The 21,677-nt window shown below is 40.8% G+C and overlaps 1 protein-coding gene across 3 annotated transcripts in view; it reads left to right on the top strand.

Moving 5' to 3' along the window:
- The window catches only part of PIEZO2 (piezo type mechanosensitive ion channel component 2), a 492,797-nt gene that overhangs the window by 361,676 nt on the left and 109,444 nt on the right, over positions 1 to 21,677 (top strand). For all 3 annotated transcript variants that reach the window (XM_078060633.1, XM_078060632.1, XM_078060634.1), the window contains exons 12-17: positions 332 to 480; positions 4,456 to 4,686; positions 15,826 to 15,949; positions 17,068 to 17,351; positions 18,452 to 18,600; positions 20,718 to 20,891. In XM_078060633.1, the coding sequence (XP_077916759.1) occupies positions 332 to 480; positions 4,456 to 4,686; positions 15,826 to 15,949; positions 17,068 to 17,351; positions 18,452 to 18,600; positions 20,718 to 20,891 (1,111 nt within the window). The remainder of the gene's footprint in view (positions 1 to 331; positions 481 to 4,455; positions 4,687 to 15,825; positions 15,950 to 17,067; positions 17,352 to 18,451; positions 18,601 to 20,717; positions 20,892 to 21,677) is intronic.

The following is a 21,677-nucleotide window of genomic DNA, read 5'->3' as shown; positions in this document are numbered from 1 at the left end:
AAATGAAGGGGGGGAAATCAGAGGGGGAGACGAAACATGAGACACTATGGACTCTGAGAAACAAACTGAGGGTTCTAGAGGGGAGGGGGGATGGGTTAGCCTGGTGATGGGTATTAAAGAGGGCACGTATTGAATGGAGCACTGGGTGTTATACGCAAACAATGAATCATGGAACACTACATCAAAAACTAATGATGTAATGTATGGTGATTAACATAATAAAATTTAAAAAAAAGTCTCTGCTAAAACTATATATGTGCTACAGCACTGGGGACATTTACCCAGAATTTACATATTAGCATAAAGCTATATAAATTATTTCTCTATCTAGAAAAGAAAGAGGAAGAAGAGAATGAGAAGGAAGAATTTGAGGAGGAAAGGAGCCATGAGGAGAAACAAAGTGTTAAAGTTCACGCCATGGTCTCTGTGTTTCAGTTTATTATGAAACAAAGTTACATCTGTGCCCTCATTGCCATGATGGTATGTATGAGAGGGGACAGTCAGTGTGCTCGACAAATGCCCCACCATCCTCTCGTGGCTGGCACAAATACCTAATCTTCCCAATGTCTTGGTGGGGAATGGTTGGTTATGTTTATTCTTCCTCTGATCTTCCTACTACAGATTTCAAAATCATGTTCTGTTCTATTTAACCTACTTTTAAATATTAGTACATCTCTCTCAAATTAGCCTGTCAAATGAAACTGTTCCCTTTTTTGCCGGTTTAAAAGAATCTATTGGGGTTGTGCCTGGGTGGCTCAGCCGGTTAAGCATCCAACTGTTGATTTCAGCACAGGTCGTGATCTCAAGGTTGTGAGATCCAGCCCTGCATCGGGCTCTGTGCTGGGCATGGAGCCTGCTTAAGATTCTCTCTCTCCCTCTGCCCTCCCTCTGCTCTCTCCCTCCCTCTCTAAAATAATAATAATAATAATAAATTTAACAAAATAAAAGATCTGTTGGGTAGTTTCTCTGTGTGGTATTGAAGGTGTCCAAGATTAACATAGACTGTTTTTATTTCCTTCAGACATTGAAAGTTACATTCACATTTTACCCCAAATTTGAGGGAGACTTTACTCCATCTTAGCTGCAATAAATTGTTACCAGGATGAACATCAAGCAACTAAATAGAGTTCCCAAGAGCTTTTCCGATTGTGAGCGCTCAGTTGATGCATGTTCATACTCACTCGGTACATCTTGCATCTCCAGCATCATAGCTTCAAAAAAATAGTCCTTTGGCCTGGAGATAGAAGACAACAGAAAGTCTAATTTGTAACCGTCTTAAAAACAAACTTGCATGGGAAATCTGATTTATTTTTGAGAAGCCTAACACTTATCTAACACAAAACTCTTCCATATTGGGTGGCTCAGTTGGTTAAGCGTCTGCCTTTGGCTCAGGTCATGATCCCGGGGTCCTGGGATCGAGCCCCGCATTGGGCTCCCTGCTCAGTGGGGAGCCTGCTTCTCCCTCTGACCCTCCCCCCTCTCATGTGCTCTCTCTCTCTCTCTTTCTTTCTCTCTCTTTCAAATAAATAAAATCTTTAAAAAAAGGGGGGGGGTTGCCTGGGTGGCTCAGTCGTTAAGCGTCAGCCTTCGGCTCAGGTCATGATTCCGGGGTCCTGGGATCGAGCCCCGCATCGGGCTCCCTGCTCAGTGGGGAGCCTGCTTCTCCCTCTCCTCTGCTGTTTCCCTCCATTGTGCTCTCTGGCTCTCTCTCTGTCAAATAAATAAATGAAATCTTTTAAAAAATCACAAAACTCTTCATATTTTGTGGTCAGTGGTGAGATCCCATGACAACTTTGATGATAAAAAATGAAAATATTCTATACCTCTAGGGGGAAAATACCTAAACACAGTTTCTCCAGGCACTCCCTCAGAATGTCTTCCAAATGCACCTGTATGTTCAGTCAACATCAGCTTCTAGTAAGGACCACTACACATCTGAGAGAGGGCTGGCAAAGAGAAAGCTCCTTGAAATTAAAGATGGCTCATTTAGTGTTGCAAACTATTCTTTAAATAATATTAATTCTGTGCTCTTGGTACTTTTTGACATTTTTGATATATCAACCTCTAATTTAAACTGTAATGAAATTCTAATTTTAAGATACCGAATATAAATGCAATTTACAATTCTGATTCTGAACTCAAAAGAGTATATATACACCTTTCTTCTCTCTTTCTAAAAATAAGGCAGTTAAATTTGGTCTTTTTTTTTTAAGATTTTATTTATTTATTTGAGAGAGAGAGAGCATGTGTGCACACAAGAAAGGGGGAAGGGAGGGCAAAAGGAGAGGGAGAAGCAGACTCCCCACTGAGCAGGGAGCCCAATGCAGGGGGACCCTGAGATCATGACCTGAGCTGAAGGCAGATGCTTAACCAACTGAGCCACTCAGGCGCCCCTAGTTTGGTCTTTTTTTTTGTAAAGAAAGAGAGCTTTAAAAAAAACACATTTTGCTACTTAGTAGAAAAAATCTATTGTAAAAACAACATAACAGAGCAGATCCTTCATTAAAGACGTGCCCTTGTCTGGTGCCATTTTCATTGTTTTAACGGAGCCATAATATTAATGTTTTTTAATGTGCCTGCCTTCCGTGGAAGCACCCCACTACAGCAGAGTTTTAATCACAGACAGAAAGGGCAGTCCTGAGGAGCCAAGTCTGTTAGAATGATACATGTATTTATTCAAAACTACAAAGTACGAATTTACTACACTATCAGACAGTCTGGAAACTGAACGTAATGCAGAAGTATCCCAACTACCATGACTGAAAGGCATATATGACTTAGATATTAAAAAGGAAAGAGGTTTAAAAAATCCTCATAACTTGCTTTTCTTCCTCTATCATCCTCACCTTCCCAAGAATAGTGTGTTGGGGGGGAAACAATCTGCTGGAATTATAATATCTCTGAAGATTATTCTCCTGGGTCACACACAAAAATGGCAATCACATCTGCATTTCATACCGAGATAAATGCATTAAATACACTATTTAATGCAAATGCAGAAGCATTTAATGTTACCTAACTTCTGATAAACAATATTTCCAAGAAAGCATATTTTCATGAAAATAATTCAGCCTTGCTAGTGGTTATCAGTCACTAATTTTAATAAAAGCAATTTTATTTTCATGTTTATCATATACTTATCATATAAAAATATGTTTATGTTTATCGTATGTTTCATCCAAAAATTTTAAATAATTCACCACTTAGAAAGCTAGCTGTCCTTTAGGACAAATTTGCAAATTGTTGAGAGGACACATTTGTTTGTTCCATGCTGACTTCATTTATCTTAATACTTACTTATTTTCCAGAAGCAAAAGAGACTTGTAAAACATTTTGGACTTTCCAACTAACTCTTGGTAATTCATGATATTCAGGAATACAATTGATTTCAATTAGCCTCAAACATATCTAGAAAATGCTTTTAAACATCTTTTTACAAAGATTTAGTATCAGAGATCATGGTAAGAAAAGATGGATTTCTGGAAGTTAATAATAGTCTTGAGCCTGATTTATGTATTGTCCTGGGAGCTGCCCTTTGAGATACATTTCTGATTCTTTGCAAATTTCATGTGAATGAAAGAAAATGTATCATTTGTCCAGTGAGTCTGATGGCTCTTTAGTCCTACCCCTTACAGGACAGAAGCTGAGGCTGGCCTTTAAATGAACTTGGTTTTATTGTTTGGAGTGTGCAGAAGCCAAAGACACACCTTCCTTGTGTAAACTTTCTCATTTATATTGTGTACATCTTCTTAGATAATCCCAGAGTGATCTCTAAGCCCTGACTTGTGTACTTACTCTAGTACTCTAGTGATACCCACAGCTTCCATTTCAGAGCCCAGCTATGGCCACATTTACCTGGCAATTTTTTTTTTTTTAAGATTTTATTTATTTTTGACAGAGAGAGAGTATACAAGCAGGGGAAGCACCAGGCAGAGAGAGGGAGAAGCAGGCTCCCTGCTGAGCAGGGACCCCGATGCAGGGCTTGATCCCAGGACTCTGGGATCATGACCTGAGCTGAAGGCAGACGCTTAACGGTCTGAGCCACCCAGGCACCCCTACCTGGCACTCTTAAATGACGTAAATCACTCCCAAGCTACTTTGGAAAAAGAAGGGATAAAGCACTTACAGTTGCTTTTAATACTGTAAAGTAGGGTGAAGATGAAGACCTTTATACCTAAAGGGAAAAAAGATTAGAAAGAAGACACCCATGCCCTTGGCTCCATTCCGTGCGGGAAGTTAAAAAACAATGTTCTTCTCAGCAGGATCAGTCTTTCTCTTCAGTTCGTTCCTATGCCCCAGGTTGGGATGTCTCTCTGTGATTTCACCACTCTCTCTTCTCCCTGGATTGAATATTATTGACTTTTTCCTTTTAGAGAACTTCTAAGTTAGCAGAGCGGGCGAACACTACGTTGTACTCATCACCGTTGTGTGTTGTCTCTTCCCTTTTTCCTCGAGGCTTGGAGCATCACGTATCACAGCTGGTTGACATTTGTGTTGTTGATTTGGTCATGCACCCTTTGGATGATTCGCAACAGAAGAAAATATGCCATGATCAGCTCTCCTTTCATGGTCGTCTATGGAAATCTGTTGCTGATATTACAGTATATATGGAGTTTTGAACTTCCCGAAATTAAAAAGGTCCCAGGATTCTTGGAAAAGAAAGAACCAGGAGAACTTGCCTCAAAGGTAAGTGAATAGGAAAACAAGAAAACAAAACATTGAAACAAATCCACAATAATCATAATAAGCATATCCAAGCACAGACTTAACTTACATGGGTTCCAAATATTCAGTGCTTTACAAAAATGAATAGATTAAAAACTCTAAGAAATAATTTATAATGCTTAGTGGTCTCTATAATTTAAACACGAATAAATATCGCACCATGCTTTTAGATTTTATTTAAAATAACAAAGCTTTCCACTGAAAGGAAAAATATAGTCTGCTATATTTTAATCAATTACAGTATAGTAGAAATTAGAGAAACAGGAAAATACAGTGTAAAATGTATCCAAATGTTAGAGGACTTTCTTTGATCTCAGTTTTCAAAACAGGCTGAATGTGTTGCTGTTACAGATAATCACTGATTATTAGTAAAAACATTTTTTCTTCAATTATGTCTTAAAAAACACTCTTAGCAGCAAAAATTAAGTATGACCCTCTTTTTTTTCCTTCTGCAGATTATATGATATGCCTTCAATTTGTAGCAACAAGGTTCATGATCTTTCAGTACTCATTATTTTCATGGTCCATTTTAATAGCTTTTATTTCAGAAGATTATATGCCCCAACCTTTCTATTTTGTGGACAGCGTGGCAGACTCTAAACACACGTGTCCGTTGTGTTGATGACATTGTGTTAAGACCGTGAAAGCAGTCTCGTGTCCTTACTCCATAAGCCTTGAACACCTTTCTCCTCTAGGCAGAGAATCACTCTCTGAAAGGGACATGAATTTACATCACACGAAACCCACCTTTCCCGAGAGCAAGCACCTTTTTTTTACAGGTTACCAGACACCCCGTATCCAAGGCAACCAGGCCTGAATGGGGTGCTAGTAGATACCAAGGATTGGTTCTCATAACAGACTTTTTGATGAAGGCTACTGGGGTAAAGGAGAAACTCCTAACAGGTGAATAGTAATGATAGACATTAGATCATAATCCCGAGTTCACAGACCATGGCAACTTCCTTCCTTTCTCTCTCAAACTCCACTCTAGCTGAAAGTCCCACAGAATATTTTCACTGACAAGTCACTTTTGTCTCACACTCTTCCCTCTCCTTCTCTCCCCTTAAACACACATCCAAAACTGGGAAGTTAGTCTTATCTTTATAAAAGAAATTCAAAACCTCACCTTTTGACTATGCAAATCCATTTCAACCTGGCTCGGAATATTGGTGAGACATCTGAAATGTATGCCAGCTAACTGGTTGAACTACCTCCTGTCTAATCTAAAATGAACAGCTCTGGGGCACCTGGGTGGCTCAGTCGTTTAAGCGTCTGCCTTCGGGGGTCCTGGGATCAAGCCCCATGTCAGGCTCCCTGCTCAGTGGGGAATCTGCTTCTCCCTTTCCTTTCCCTCTATCCCTCCTCCTACTCATGTTCCTGCTCTCTCTCTCAAATAAATAAAATAAAATAAAATAAAATAAAATAAAATAAAATAAATAGCTCTTGGGGTTGGGGGATATTTTTGGAGAAATAAATGTATTATTTGTTTTTAAAAAAGCAGTGTTGGGGCGCCTGGGTGGCTCAGTCGTTAAGCGTCTGCCTTCGGCTCAGGTCATGATCCCGGAGTCCCGGGATCGAGTCCCACATCGGGCTCCCTGCTCGGCAGGAAGCCTGCTTCTCCCTCTCCCACTCCCCCTGCTTGTGTTCCTGCTGTCGCTATCTCTCTCTCTGTCAAATAAAAACAAAACAAAACAAAACAAAACCAAAAAAAAAAAAAAAAAAAAGAGGTGTTATTCTGGAGAAAATAGGGTCTGCACTTATATTTTAGTGTACCCAGGAATTTAAAAAAAAAAAATGCAAGGCCTTATCAAGGTTAACAACACAACCTAAGATCATAAAATATCATGATGACATTTGTCAAAGTACATTATTTTTTTTTCTTTTTTTTTAAATTTTTTTATTGTTATGTTAATCCCCATACATTACATCATTAGTTTTAGATATAGTGTTCCATGATTCATTGTTTGTGCATAACACCCAGTGCTCCATGCAGAACGTGCCCTCCTCAATACCCATCACCAGGCTAACCCATCCTCCCACCCCCCTCGCCTCTAGAACCCTCAGTTTGTTTTTCAGAGTCCATCGTCTCTCATGGTTCTTCTCCCCCTCCAATTCCCCCCCCTTCCTTCCTCCCCTCCTGCTACATTCTTCTTCTTCTTTTTTCCTTTCTTAACATATATTGCATTATTTGTTTCAGAGGTACAGATCTGAGATTCAACAGTCTTGCACAATTCACAGCGCTTACCAGAGCACATACCCTCCCCAGTGTCCATCACCCAGTCACCCCATCCCTCCCACCCCACCCCCCACTCCAGCAACCCTCAGTTTGTTTCCTGAGATTAAGAATTCCTCATATCAGTGAGGTCATATGATACATGTCTTTCTCTGTTTGACTTATTTCACTCAGCATAATACCCTCCAGTTCCATCCACGTCCTTGCAAATGGCAAGATCTCATTCCTTTTGATGGCTGCATAATATTCCATTGTATATATATACCACCTCTTCTTTATCCATTCATCTGTTGATGGACATCTTGGCTCTTTCCACAGTTTGGCTATTGTGGACATTGCTGCTATAAACATCGGGGTGCACGTACCCTTTCAGGTCCCTACTTTTGTATCTTTGGGGTAAATACCCAGTAGTGCAATTGCTGGATCATATGGTAGCTCTATTTTCAACTTTTTGAGGAACCTCCATACTGTTTTCCAGAGTGGCTGCACCAGCTTGCATTCCCACCAACAGTGTACGAGGGTTCCCCTTTCTCCGCATCCCCGCCAACATCTGTCCTTTCCTGACTTTTAATTTTAGCCATTCTGACTGGTGTGAGGTGGTATCTCATTGAGGTTTTGATTTGGATTTCCCTGATGCCGAGCGATATTGAACACTTTTTCATGTGTCTGTTGGCCATTTGGATGTCTTCTTTGGAAAAATGTCTGTTCATGTCTTCTGCCCATTTCTTGATTGGATTCTTTGTTCTTTGGGTGTTGAGTTTGATGAGTTCTTTATAGATTTTGGATACTAGCCCTTTATCTGATATGTCATTTGCAAATATCTTCTCCCATTCTGTCAGTTGTCTTTTGGTTTTGTTGACTGTTTCCTTTGCTTTGCAAAAGCTTTTTATCTTGATACAGTCCCAATAGTTCATTTTTGCCCTTGCTTCCCTTGCCTTTGGCAATGTTTCTAGGAAGAAGTTGCTGCGGCTAAGGTCGAAGAGGTTGCTGCCTGTGTTCTCCTCTAGGATTTTGATGGACTCCTGTCTCCCATTGAGGTCTTTCAACCATTTTGAGTCTATTTTTGTGTGTGGTGTAAGGAAATGGTCCAGTTTCATTCTTCTGCATGTGGCTGTCCAATTTTCCCAACACCATTTGTTGAAGAGACTGTCTTTTTGCCATTGGACATTCTTTCCTGCTTTGTCGAAGATTAGGTGACCATATAGTTGAGGGTCCATTTCTGGGCTCTCTATTCTGTTCCATTGATCTATGTGTCCGTTTTTGTGCCAGTACCATACTGTCTTGATGATGACAGCTTTGTAGTAGAGCTAGAAGTCCGGAATTGTGATACCGCCAGCTTTGCTTTTCTTTTTCAACATTCCTCTGGCTATTCGGGGTCTTTTCTGGTTCCATACAAATTTTAGGATTATTTGTTCCATTTCTTTGAAAAAAGTGGATGGTATTTTGATGGGGATTGCATTGAATGTGTAGATTGCTCTAGGTAGGATTGACATCTTCACAATATTTGTTCTTCCAATCCATGAGCATGGAACGTTTTTCCATTTCTTTGTGTCTTCCTCAATTTCTTTCATGAGTATTTTATAGTTTTCTGAGTACAGATCCTTTGCCTCTTTGGTTAGATTTATTCCTAGGTATCTTATGGTTTTGGGTGCAATTGTAAATGGGATCGACTCCTTAATTTCTCTTTCTTCTGACTTGTTGTTGGTGTATAGGAATGCCACTGACTTCTGTGCATTGATTTTATATCCTGCCACTTGACTGAATTCCTGTATGAGTTCTAGCAGTTTTGGGGTGGAGTCTTTGGGATTTTCCACATAAAGTATCATATCATCTGCAAAGAGTGAGAGTTTGACTTCTTCTTTGCGGATTTGAATGCCTTTTATTTCTTTTTGTTGTCTGATTGCTGTGGCTAGGACTTCTAATACTATGTTGAATAGCAGTGGTGATAGTGGACATCCCTGCCATGTTCCTACCTTGAGGGGGAAAGCTCTCAGTTTTTCCCCATTGAGAATGATATTCGCTGTAGGTTTTTCATAGATGGCTTTTATGATATTGAGGTATGTACCCTCCATCCCTATACTCTGAAGAGTTTTGATCAAGAAAGGATGCTGTACTTTGTCAAATGCTTTTTCTGCATCTATTGAGAGGATCATATGGTTCTTGTTCTTTCTTTTGTTAATGTATTGTATCACGTTGATTGATTTGCGGATGTTGAACCAACCTTGCAGCCCAGGGATAAATCCCACTTGGTCGTGGTGAAGAATCCTTTTAATGTACTGTTGGATCCTATTGGCTAGTATTTTGGTGAGAATTTTTGCATCCATGTTCATCAGGGATATTGGTCTGTAATTCTCCTTTTTGATGGGGTCTTTGTCTGGTTTTGGGATCAAGGTAATGCTGGCCTCATAAAATGAGTTTGTAAGTTTTCCTTCCATTTCTATATTTTGGAACAGTTTCAGAAGAATAGGTATTAATTCTTCTTGAAATGTTTGGTAGAATTCCCCTGGGAAGCCATCTGGCCCTGGGCTTTTGTGTTTTGGGAGATTTTTGATGACTGCTTCAATTTCCTTAGTGGTTATAGGTCTGTTCAGGTTTTCTATTTCTTCCTGGTTCCGTTTTGGTAGTTGATACATCTCTAGGAATGCATCCATTCCTTCCAGGTTATCTAATTTGCTGGCATAGAGTTGCTCATAACATGTTCTTATAATTGTTTGTATTTCTTTGGTGTTGGTTGTGATTTCTCCTCTTTCATTCATGATTTTGTTGATTTGGGTCATTTCTCTTTTCTTTTTGATAAGTCTGGCCAGGGGTTTATCAATCTTGTTAATTCTTTCAAAGAACCAGTTCCTAGTTTCATTGATCTGTTCTACTCTTCTTTTGGTTCCTATTTCATTGATTTCTGCTCTGATCTTTATGATTTCTCTTCTCCTGCTGGGTTTAGGCTTTATTTGCTGTTCTTTCTCCAGCTCCTTTAGGTGTAGGGTTAGGTTGTGTACTTGAGACCTTTCTTGTTTCTTGAGAAAGGCTTGTATTGCTATATACTTTCCTCTTAGGACTGCCTTTGCTGTATCCCAAAGATTTTGGATAGTTGTGTTTTCATTTTCATTGGTTTCCATGACTTTTTTTAATTCTTCTTTAATTTCCTGGTTGACCCATTCATTCTTCAATAGGATGCTCTTTAGCCTCCATGTATTTGAGTTCTTTCTGACTTTCCTCTTGTGATTGAGTTCTAGTTTCAAAGCATTGTGGTCTGAAAATAGGCAGGGAATGATCCCAATCTTTTGGTACCGGTTGAGACCTGATTTATGACCTAGGATGTGATCTATTCTGGAGAATGTTCCATGGGCACTAGAGAAGAATGTGTATTCCGTTGCTTTGGGATGGAATGTTCTGAATATGTCTGTGAAGTCCATTTGGTCCAGTGTGTCATTTAAAGTCTTTATTTCCTTGTTGATCTTTTGCTTAGACGATCTGTCCATTTCAGTGAGGGTGGTGTTAAAGTCCCCCACTATTATTGTATTGTTGTTGATGTGTTTCTTTGCTTTTGTTATTAATTGGCTTATATAATTGGCTGCTCCCATGTTAGGGGTATAGATATTTACAATTGTTAGATCTTCTTGTTGGATAGACCCTTTAAGTAGGATATAGTGTCCTTCCTCATCTCTTATTACAGTCTTTGGTTTAAAATCTAATTTGTCTGATGTAAGGATTGCCACCCCAGCTTTCTTTTGGTGTCCATTAGTATGGTAAATGGTTTTCCACCCCCTCACTTTCAATCTGGGGGTGTCTTTGGGTCTAAAATGAGTCTCTTGCAGACAGCATATCGATGGGTCTTGTTTTTTAATCCAATCTGATAGCCTGTGTCTTTTGATTGGGGCATTTAGCCCATTTACATTCAGGGTAACTATTGAAAGATAGGAATTTAGTGCCATTGTATTGCCTCTAAGGTGACTGTTACTGTATATTGTTTGTGTTCCTTTCTGGTCTATGTTGCTTTTAGGCTCTCTCTTTGCTTAGAAGACCCCTTTCAATATTTCTTGTAGGGCTGGTTTCGTGTTTGCAAATTCCTTTAGTTTTTGTTTGTCCTGGAAGCTTTTTATCTCTCCTTCTATTTTCAATGACAGCCTAGCTGGATATAGTATTCTTGGCTGCATATTTTTCTCATTTAGTGCTCTGAATATGTCCTGCCAGTCCTTTCTGGCCTGCCAGGTCTCTGTGGATAAGTCTGTTGCCAATCTAATGTTTCTACCATTGTAGGTTACATATCTCTTCTCCCGAGCTGCTTTCAGGATTTTCTCTTTGTCTCTGAGACTCGTAAGTTTTACTATTAGATGTCGGGGTGTTGACCTATTTTTATTGATTTTGAGAGGGGTTCTCTGTGCTTCCTGGATTTTGATGCCTGTTTCCTTCCCCAAATTAGGGAAGTTCTCTGCTATAACTTGCTCCATTATACCTTCTGCCCCTCTCTCTCTTTCTTCTTCTTCTGGGATCCCAATTATTCTAATGTTGTTTCGTCTTATGGTATCGCTTATCTCTCGAATTCTGCCCTCGTGATCCAGTAGTTGTTTATCTCTCTTTTTCTCAGCTTCTTTATTTTCCATCATTTGGTCTTCTATCTCACTGATTCTCTCTTCTGCCTCATTTATCCTAGCAGTTAGCGCCCCCACATTTGATTGCACCTCATTAATAGACTTTTTGATTTCTACTTGGTTAGATTTTAGTTCTTTTACTTCTCCAGAAAGGGTTTCTCTAATAACTTCCATGCTTTTTTCAAGCCCAGCTAGTATCTTTAAAGTGATGATTCTGAACTCTAGATCTGACATCGTACTAATGTCCGTATTGAGTAGTCTGTACTACCTCTTGTTCTTTTTGTTGAGGTGATTTTTTCCGTCTTGTCATTTTGTGCAGAGGAGAATAGATTAATGAGAGAACAAAATGCTAGCAGGGTAACAACGTCCCCAGAAAATATACTCTAAACCAATCAGAAAAGACCTGAAGCAGTGGGAAAAGAAAGGGAAAGAGAGAAAAAAGAAAAAGAAAGAAAAAAAGAAAAAAGAAAAAGATAAAGATAAAAACAAACAAAAACAGAACAAAACAAAACAAAACAAAAACAGAATGTGATCAAATATGATCAGGCTGGTTTATAGATCAGTGCCACACACTAGATTTTGGGTGTATTTTGGTCTGTTAAAAGAAAGTCCCTCCCAAAATTTTAAAGAAAGAAAAACTTATATATGTACAAAAATAAGGGTTGATATGATGAAGGGATGGAATATGACTGTAAAGATGGAAATTATAAAAAATTTTATAAAAGGAATTGATAAGTTGTTTGAAAAAAGAAAGAAGAGGATTTAAAAAAAAAAAAAGAAAAAAGGGAGAGAATGTGATCAGGCAAGGGAGTAGAAAAAAACCATACACTAGAGATTTAGAGTATATTTTGATCTGTTAGAAGAAACTATCTCAAAATTTTAAAGAGAGAATAACTTATATATATATGCCAAAAATACGGGTAACTACTATGAAGGGATAGAATATGATTCTAAAAATGAAAAATAAAAATGTTTTTTTTTTTAAAAAGGGATTGATAAGATGTTGGTTGAAAAAGGGAAAAAGAAAAATTCAAAAAAAAAAAAGAAAAAGACAGTTAAAAAAAATAATTAACTTTGAAAGACTAAAGAATCATGGTAAAAAAAGCCATGAATTCTATGTGCAGTATTCCCCTAGCGCTGGAGTTCTGACGTTCTCATTGATCAGTGAACTTGGTCTTGGCTGGCTGTTCTCGCTGATCTTCTGGGGGAGGGGCCTGTTGCCGTGGTTCCCAAATGTCTTTGCCGGAGGCAGAATTGCCCCGCCCTTGCCCGGTCCGGGCTAAGTAATCTGCTCAGGTTTGCTCTCGGGAGCTTTTGTTCCCTGCAAGCTTTCCCTAGGGCTTTGGAGGTGGAGAGTGAAAATGGCGGCCTCCCAGTCTCCGCCCTGGAGTAGCCGAGAACTCGGGGTCCCGCTCCTCAATGAGCCCCCAGAGAAAAGCAGTCAGTCACTCCCGTCTCCCCGGTCTCCGGCCGCACTCCGTGCTCACCCGGACTGTGACCACGCGTTTCTATCTCTGGCACCCGACCCCGCGTGGAGTCTCCAAACCCAGCAGATCCCCGCAGTGTGCTCCCGCACCTCTCCTCCCGGGGGAAGAAGGTGAGTCTCCCCGGATCTGCCGCTGGTTGGGTCCCTGCTGGAGGAGTGGTGGCCCAACTGTGCCGCAGATCACGGTCTATGGCAACCCCGAGCTGAGAGCCCGCGCCTGGGCTCCGTCTCTGCAGCCAGCTTCCCCGCTCCGATACCTGGGAGCTCTGCCGCACTCAGGCACCCCCGGTCTTTCTGTGACCCCGAGGGTCCTGAGACCACACTGTCCCACGAGGGTTCCACCTCCCACTTAGCCACCAGAGTGACGTCCCTCAGCGGAGCAGACTTCTAAAAGTTCCGATTTTGTGCTCCATGGCTCTATCACTTGCCAGAAGCGGCCGATGGAGGCCCCTCCCCCGCCGTCTATCTTCCCGAATATCGCCTCGGATTCACTTCTCCGCACGTCCTACCTTCCAGAAAGTGGTCGCTTTTCTGTTCAGAGAGTTGTTGCTATTCTTTTCTTCGATCTCCTGTTGAGTTTGTAGGTGTTCAGAATGGTTTGATCCCTATCCAGCTGAATTCCTGAGACCAGAGGAAATCCAGGTCTCCTACTCCTCCACCATCTTGCTCCGCCCCCTGTGTCAAAGTACATTATTAAACACACTGCAGAGTACTGAATGGGTCACTGTGATGGAAAGTGAGAGAAAGAAAGAATATGTCCTGGGTCCTCAGAGGTCTGGCCAGTCTGGGGGAGCCAGACTCAGCTCCTCGGTAGCATCCTTCAGCTGCTAGAATGTGTTCCCCGCTCCATCAAACTACATCAACCGCACCTTCCAAACTGGGCTTGTAAATCACCTCTTCCAGGAAAGGTGCCCCATCTGCCCCTGAGTATTCCTAAGCTCTTTAGACATGTACTAGAGAAACAGATTTCTTTCCCAAATTGTAGCTATAGTTCAATTTGTTGTGACTCCCAGAAGTTTAATGCCAAGTTTTCAGAAGTGGAGGCACTCTGGTTCTTGACTTCTTAGGCCCTAAACATGTTGTCCCAGACTGACTGGGACTGGTTTATCCTGAAGGCAAAGGAGAAGTGGATATTTATGGGTTGTCAAGTGGGCAGTTAGTCAAAGTAAAATTGACCAGTTCATTTGCCTACTTTTTTTCATGTCTTTGGCAAATATTTATTAAAATCCTACTATGAACCACAGTGAAATGCCACTTCACACTCACCAGGATGGCTAGAATCAAAAAGATAGACAGGGGGCACCTGAGTGGCTCAGTCGGTTAAGTGTCTGCCTTCGGTTCAGGTCATGATCTCAGGGTCCCGGAATCAAGCCCTGCGTCAGGCTCCCTGCTCAATGGGGAGTCTGCTTCTCCCTCTCCCTGCTCCTTTTCTCCTGCTCACTCTCTCTCAAATAAATAAATAAAATCTTAAAAAAAAGTCAGACGATAATAAGTATTAATGAGGACATGGAGAAACTGGAACCCCATACACTGCTTGGGGGGCATGGAGAATTCTGCAGCCACTTCAGAAAATGGTCTGTCAGTTCCTCCAAAGGTTAAACATAGAATTGCCATAAGACCCAGCAATTCCACTCCTAGGTATTATACCCAAGAGAACTGAAAACCTATGTCCACACAAAGACCTGCGCGTGAGTGTTCATAGCAGTGTTATTCTTAATAGCCTCAAAAAAATGTAACAACCTAAATGCCCATCAACTGAGAAATGAAATGTTGTCTGTCCATACAATGGAATATTACCAAATAATAAGAAGAAGTGAGGGGCCAGCACAGGCTTCAACAGGAACAAGCCTTGAAAACATTATGCCAAATAAAAGAAGCCACCAGCCAAAGAATGTTTAGTAAGTAATTCCACTTACATTAAATGCCCAGATTAGGCAGTCTGTAGAGACAGAAAGTAAATTAGTGGTTGGCCAGGGCTGAGGTGGGCAGGAACGGGGTGACTGTTCTGGGGCTTCTTGTGGGGTGATGAGAATATTCTACAGTTGATCACAGAGTTGGTCGCACAACTCTGTGACTACTAAAAACCACTGAGTTGCACACTCCAAATGGGTAAATTGTATGGCATTGTAAATTGTATTGCCATAAAGCTAGTACGAAACAACCACTATGTGCCAGGTCCTATATCCCCTGAAGAAGGAGCTCCCCAAAAGCATCAGCTTTTTTTTTTCCCTAGCTCTCTGCAAAACCTTAACATACAAATACGGACACTTAGAACAATTCTTCCTTCAGCTTTGGGAGATGAATGGGATATTAAAGGGTTCTGTTTTCTGGGATGAAATGTTCTTTTTCCCATCTGTGGAATTCTTCATCCCAAGGAACATTGCAGAGTCAACGAGTATTATGGAAGAAATATGTCTTCCTGTTGCAACTGTGCTTATGTCATAGTCGGGACAGGAAAGCAAGGACTAGCTCCTCCGGGGAGACCAGTTGCCAAAGCTGACTTCCGGCCCAGATGGAAGTAGTTTGGGCTGTTGGGACACCTTCCCTGGGCCCCCACACGCTACCGAATGACCTCCTGGCCCTCAGACATGCTTGTTCGTGTCTTCAGCAAAGGGGATTTCAAAGCCAGTGATTTTCAGGTGAAATCCAGTGGCTACCCGACTCTGTCTCATACAGAGAGGCTTATTTATTGTGTTTCCGCTGAAATGTGGAGAAAATATTGTATATGTTGAATTGTATTTACACTTCAAATGGGTGGCTTAATTCTTGTTCTGCTAATTCTCTACTTTCAGATACTTTTCACCATTACTTTTTGGCTCCTGCTGAGGCAGCACCTCACCGAGCAAAAAGCTCTTCAAGAAAAGGAAGCTCTTTTATCTGAGATCAAAATCGGAAGTCAGGAAAATGAAGAAAAAGGTAAATTGGTGTGACTAGGGAGTTTTGTGCTCAGCAGAATTAGAGAGAGAGGGCTCCCCACATACATCAGAAAGCCTCTATACTTCAGAGCAGATAAAAGCCGAGCATTAACCTGGAGCGATGCAAAACCAGGGCTCCAGTGGGGCCGAGTTAGTGCGCACATGGGAGCTCACAAGGAGCTTTCAGAAATGAGCTCTCATTCGATCCTCACAAAACTGATTCCCACTTAAGGGAAGAAGAAACAGGTTCAGAGAAGTTAAATGGTTTATCCAAGGTCACACTTTCAGAACCAGGAAACAATCAGAATTTGAAATTGATATAGTCATTTTAATTTGTGTTATTGTCATGAGAAAGGGACTCCTTGTTCATAGGGGATGCGTTCCAAGACCCCAGTGGATGCCTGACGCTGCAGACAGTACTGAACCCTAAAGATACTATGTCATTTCCTGTACCTCCAAGCCTATGATAAAGTTAATTATAAATTAAGCACAGTAAACCATGAACAACTAATAATAAGATAGAAGAATTATAATAATACATGGTAATAGAAGTTATGTGAATGTGGTCTCACTCTCTCTCAAAATATCTTCTCGTGCTGTACTTGGCCTTCTAGTGATGCTATGAGATAAGAAAAGGCCCAGCAATGAGATGGGGTAAATGACATAGGCAGGTGACATGGCATTAGACTGTTATGGACCTTCTGACCATGTGTCAGGAGGAGGATCATCTGCTTCCAGACCGCTGTTGACCTCGGTAGCTAAAATGGTGGAAAGCAAAACCACGGAATGGGGGGCGAGGGGCACTGTACTTAACTTTTCTAGATCCTGCAGTATATAAAGCTGTCATTGGATCCTGGAAATGAAATCAGGTATTGTAAAAAGATGAGAATAAAATATTACCAGGTTCATATCTTTTAAACTGTATTTCACAAAGGTTATGCAACTTGATTATGATTCATTATAAATGCTGCCTTGTTTACTGGAACAGTCCGAAATCATTCAAATCACAGAGTAACACATAAAACATGCGCTTCCATGCCCCCCACACAACACCCAGTTGGAGTGTGGCTCCAGGCAGGGGACCAGCTAAGTATAACAGCACAGTCTTCTATTTTGAAGATGATGAGCAAGATATACAAATGGAAGGAGAGGCCGAAGAGAAGGAGGAAGAGGAAGCCAAGGAAGAGAAGCAAGAGAGAAGGAAGGAAGAGGAAGAGGAAGTGGAGGAAGATGACGACCAGGACATCATGAAAGTGCTGGGCAATCTGGTGGTGGCCATGTTCATCAAGTATTGGATCTACGTCTGTGGAGGAATGTTCTTCTTCGTCAGCTTCGAGGGTAAAATTGTGATGTACAAAATCATCTACATGGTGCTCTTTCTGTTCTGTGTGGCCTTGTATCAGGTAGGTAAATCATTGTCCTGTTTTGTTTTGTTTGTTTTTGGTTTTGTTTTGTTTTAAATCCTAGTAGCCGTCCTGGGAATACATTGAGCTTCCTTTGACAGGATTCTAAATGACTGTCATCCCCTGAACAGATTATCTAAAGTGATCAATGCGATTCAAACATTATATATTAAGAAGGCCTAAAAGGGGAAATGACTGTCTTCAGCTTATTCATTATTTTAAAATTTGGGGCTCTTAAAAAGTAAAAAAACAAAAAAGTTCATGAGTTTTTCAAAACTTCTTGATAAAAAAAAAAAAAACCTGTATAATTAAATTCATTTTTGAATAGTCAGTGAAGAACAGTGGCCGGATAATCTAAAATATGGGTTGATGCCCAGTTCACTTGTACTTCAGACTTTAGAATCAGGAAACTGTGTGTGCATGTATACATATATATATATATATGTGCATAATGCATCAACTGCTTTAGTATTTTATTCATTAGAATTTATAAAAGATTCTACTAAAATGAGTTAGCCTCTCCACCAATTCAGTCTTAACTTCTAGAAAAATTGTCGCTCAGGGATAGAAACAAGTGCAACAGGACACTCTTCATGCAGGCAACCAACAGGACAAATAAAGCAACTACACTCATTCACCTGTAGAGATAAAAATATCTCAACCAAAATTGATGAAGTTTTGAAATACTTTTAAATACTGGAATTTCAATACGGAGGCAGTTTTCTCCCAACAATAACTACCATGGCGGCAACATCTTCCATATCATTCCTTGAACGCCTCCTATAGACTAGCTTATAGATAGGATGATTTCATCCTCTTTCCAGCTCTCAAAGTAGGTACTTACAGAGGGGGAAACAGAAGCTCAGAATGGTCCAGCGACTTACCCCAAGACGTAGTTAGCAACTCTCAGTACTGAGATTCCAATCCAGATCCAGCGGACTCTGAGGAATAGAGCCTCAAAAACAAAAAATGAAATAGATTTGATTTTCGAGTACTTGTCAATATCATCACCTGTCACACTTGAATAAATGAGGTGCTTTTGTAAGGTTTTTTTTTAAATCAATTCTTTTTTTATTTGTTTTTCAATATCTGATTCACAGGTGCACTATGAATGGTGGAGGCGAATCCTAAAGTACTTTTGGATGTCTGTGGTTATTTACACTATGCTGGTGCTTATCTTTATCTACACATATCAGTTTGAGAACTTCCCAGGACTGTGGCAAAATATGACTGGATTGAAAAAAGAAAAGTAAGCAATTTGGTGTAAAATGGACTGTGAAAGGGACAAACAGGATGAAGAGTTGCATGCATATTGTTCAAACATCTTGAGGGGAGGTTTTCGTAAAACATGATGTCATCAGTGTCTATAAGTTCCTTGAGAACAGGTCAGTCTGTGGTCTCTCTGCCGAGCCCCGGGCTTGACACGTAGAGTACGTACTTAATGAATATTGACTGAAAAGTGCATTTTGGGCCCCATTTTAATGAAATAACGTTTTTAAATGTCTGCCGCACGTGAAATACCTGCTTAGTCCTTCGCCGGTCAGGCCTTCTACTTTCCAAGTTGAAGCTCAGTTCAGCAGTTCAGTTGATTCATATGCTTATAACATAAAGCAGCCGCCTCTCCTCATTTATGGAGCTGGTGCAAAGATTCTAAGGAGTGCTTGATGCCATAGAAAAAGTGCTAGTAGACTAATGACGAGGAAATAATTGTTCATGTGCATGTGATAGATCTGTGCATGCACTGTAGCCTTTTCGGATTTGCTGCTGTAAACTTCTGAAATGAGTTACCAGAACTGGGCACAGAGATGAATGAATATACTGAGGTGGCTAAGAGAAAAGCTTAACAGGAAAGCTCGCCATGTAGTTAGGCTGACACGTCTTTAACATTTATTTAACAAATATTTATCAAACGCCTCCCAGGTGCCAGACAGTGACTCTGCCTGGGGACACGTCAGGAAGCAGGACAGACAGAGTCTAAGCACTGCAGAGTTTACATTCTAGTGGAGGAGACAAAAAACAAAAACAAAAAACCCTGCTTAATTGTGCAAAAAGATTAATTACAAATTGTGGCAAGTCTGTGAAGGACACAAACAAGAGGCTGAGGCAGTGAACAGTGGGGGATACAGACTATAAATGGAGTGGTCAGGGCAGGCTTCCCTGAGGAGGTGCCATTTAAACTCCACCTAAAGGGCTTAAGAAAAGTGTGCGAGTTGGGAGCTGAGATGCAGAAAAGCATCCCGGCAGCAAATGTGAAGATCCTGAGACAAGACTGAGTTTGGCATGAACGAGGAAGCAGAGGACGGTTTGGCTGCCGGGAGCAAGGGGGACAGTGGACGGAGCAGAGGTGGAGAATGCAGCCAGGCACCCGGGGTGTGCATGGCTCATAGGTAGTGGTGTTGGCATTTTATTCTTGGTGAAATTTTTAAGTCTTTAAGGAACTCTTGGTGGGCTGAAAACAAGTGCTGTCAGAGGGCGAGAGTAGAAACCACAGGGGGGGGTAGCCAGCAACAGCAGGGGTCCTGTGAGAAATGATGGTGGTTTCCTCTAGAGTAGGTGGTGCAGAGATGGATAACAGAAGTGGGCAGCTTCAAGAGATGTCTAGGAGGCTGAAAGAAATGTGAATGAATGAGATGTGAAGGCAGAGAAAAACAGACTTCCTGATTCCAGAATGTGGCACAGGGTAGACGGTGGTACCAGGGAAGACTCAAGTGGGGGGCCAGGGGTGGAGAATAGCGTGGCTGAGCAAAACTGGGAAACCAAGAACACTGTTTGGAAGACACTCAATATGAAATAACTGTGGAAAAAAAAAAAAAAAACAACAACTTCTGGTAGACATTTGGACACGAGAGTCCACGGGAGAAGCCTGAGTTGTAAATGCACGTTTGAGTCATTGGTGTTAAGATGGTGTATAAATCCCTGGGAATTGTGAGATAACCTAGGGAAAAATAAGCTGGAGAAGAGACTCAACACTGAAGTCTGGGGCTATTTCCATCCGGAGGTCCAATAAAAAAGGAGGAGACAGTGACAGAAGAGAAAAATCAGGCCAGTGTGGCGGCACCAAGACCAGAATTGTTTCAAGAAGGACTAGAAGCAGAATTAAAGATAGAGAAGCAGCCACTGAATTTGACAATATTGAGGTTGTTACTGACCGCTGGAAGAGTAGGTCAGTTGGATTGATGGAGACAAAAACCAAAGCAAATGCACGGAGCTGGTGCAAAGATTCTAAGCAAATGAGAGAGGGTTGCAAGAAATGGTGTAACAGGACAGTGAAGGACTATGATACGATTTATAGCAAAAAGAATGTGCGCTCATTGCCTAAGAAAGGCACTTGCTTTTTGTTTCATTTCATTTTCTTTTGTTTTACAGGCTCGAGGATCTTGGCTTAAAACAGTTTACTGTGGCAGAACTATTCACTCGCATATTCATCCCAACTTCCTTTCTGCTGGTGTGCATTTTACACCTTCACTACTTCCATGATCGGTTCCTGGAGCTCACAGACCTGAAGTCCATTCCCAGCAAGGAAGACAGCGCCATCTACAGGTGAGAGCTTGCAAGAAGCACGAGCCTCTTGCTCAGGGCGCAACCACTTTAATTCCCCACTTCATTTTTTTTCATTTATTACACTTATTTTTATTTATATTTCTGTAATAGAAATACATGTATATTAATATATGAATATAATGTATAAAATAAGCATAATATGTAACATATAAGATATATAATATATTAGAATACATATATATAAACATATATTTATATATCTGCTATATAAATATAGCAAAAAATGTGCCATGATTAGACCCTTGGAGCTTAGAAAGATAATTGTCATTATTGTGGAGAGTGCTGGGCCCCCTGCAGGAAGCCAATAACTAACCTTAGAGTTTCAACCTTAAGCTTTCCATGGGTACCCACCTGTGAGTGAAAAAAAGAAATGAGAAAAAAATGTAGAGTATTTTATGACAGCTTCTGAAACAATACATAGTGACTCATGACTGGTTAATGCAAAGTGATCTTGATCGTCACGTGTGTAGATTTAAAATAGCTGCGCAGACACAAATACTTGAGAGTTGGCGATGGATATTTTGTGTCTGGGCCGTGATGTGTTTTTAGAACATTAAGGAAATCTGGCTGATTCAGAGGATGAGTTTTCTGTTGTGCTAACAACCAGTGAAGAAGCAAGAGTGTACCAAAATGTGATGTGCAGAATTTTTCCTTCCACTTTGGAAATGAAGAACTTCCGCTAAAAGGATAGAAAGTGCAGTCTGCTAGTAATCAGCATAACATGTAAGGAACTAAAGTGAAGACAGTGTTTGCTTTTATCAGCTC

This window comes from Halichoerus grypus, chromosome 13, assembly GCF_964656455.1.
Source record: "Halichoerus grypus chromosome 13, mHalGry1.hap1.1, whole genome shotgun sequence".
Taxonomy (NCBI): domain Eukaryota; kingdom Metazoa; phylum Chordata; class Mammalia; order Carnivora; family Phocidae; genus Halichoerus; species Halichoerus grypus.
This window is presented reverse-complemented; position numbering and strand designations above follow the sequence as displayed.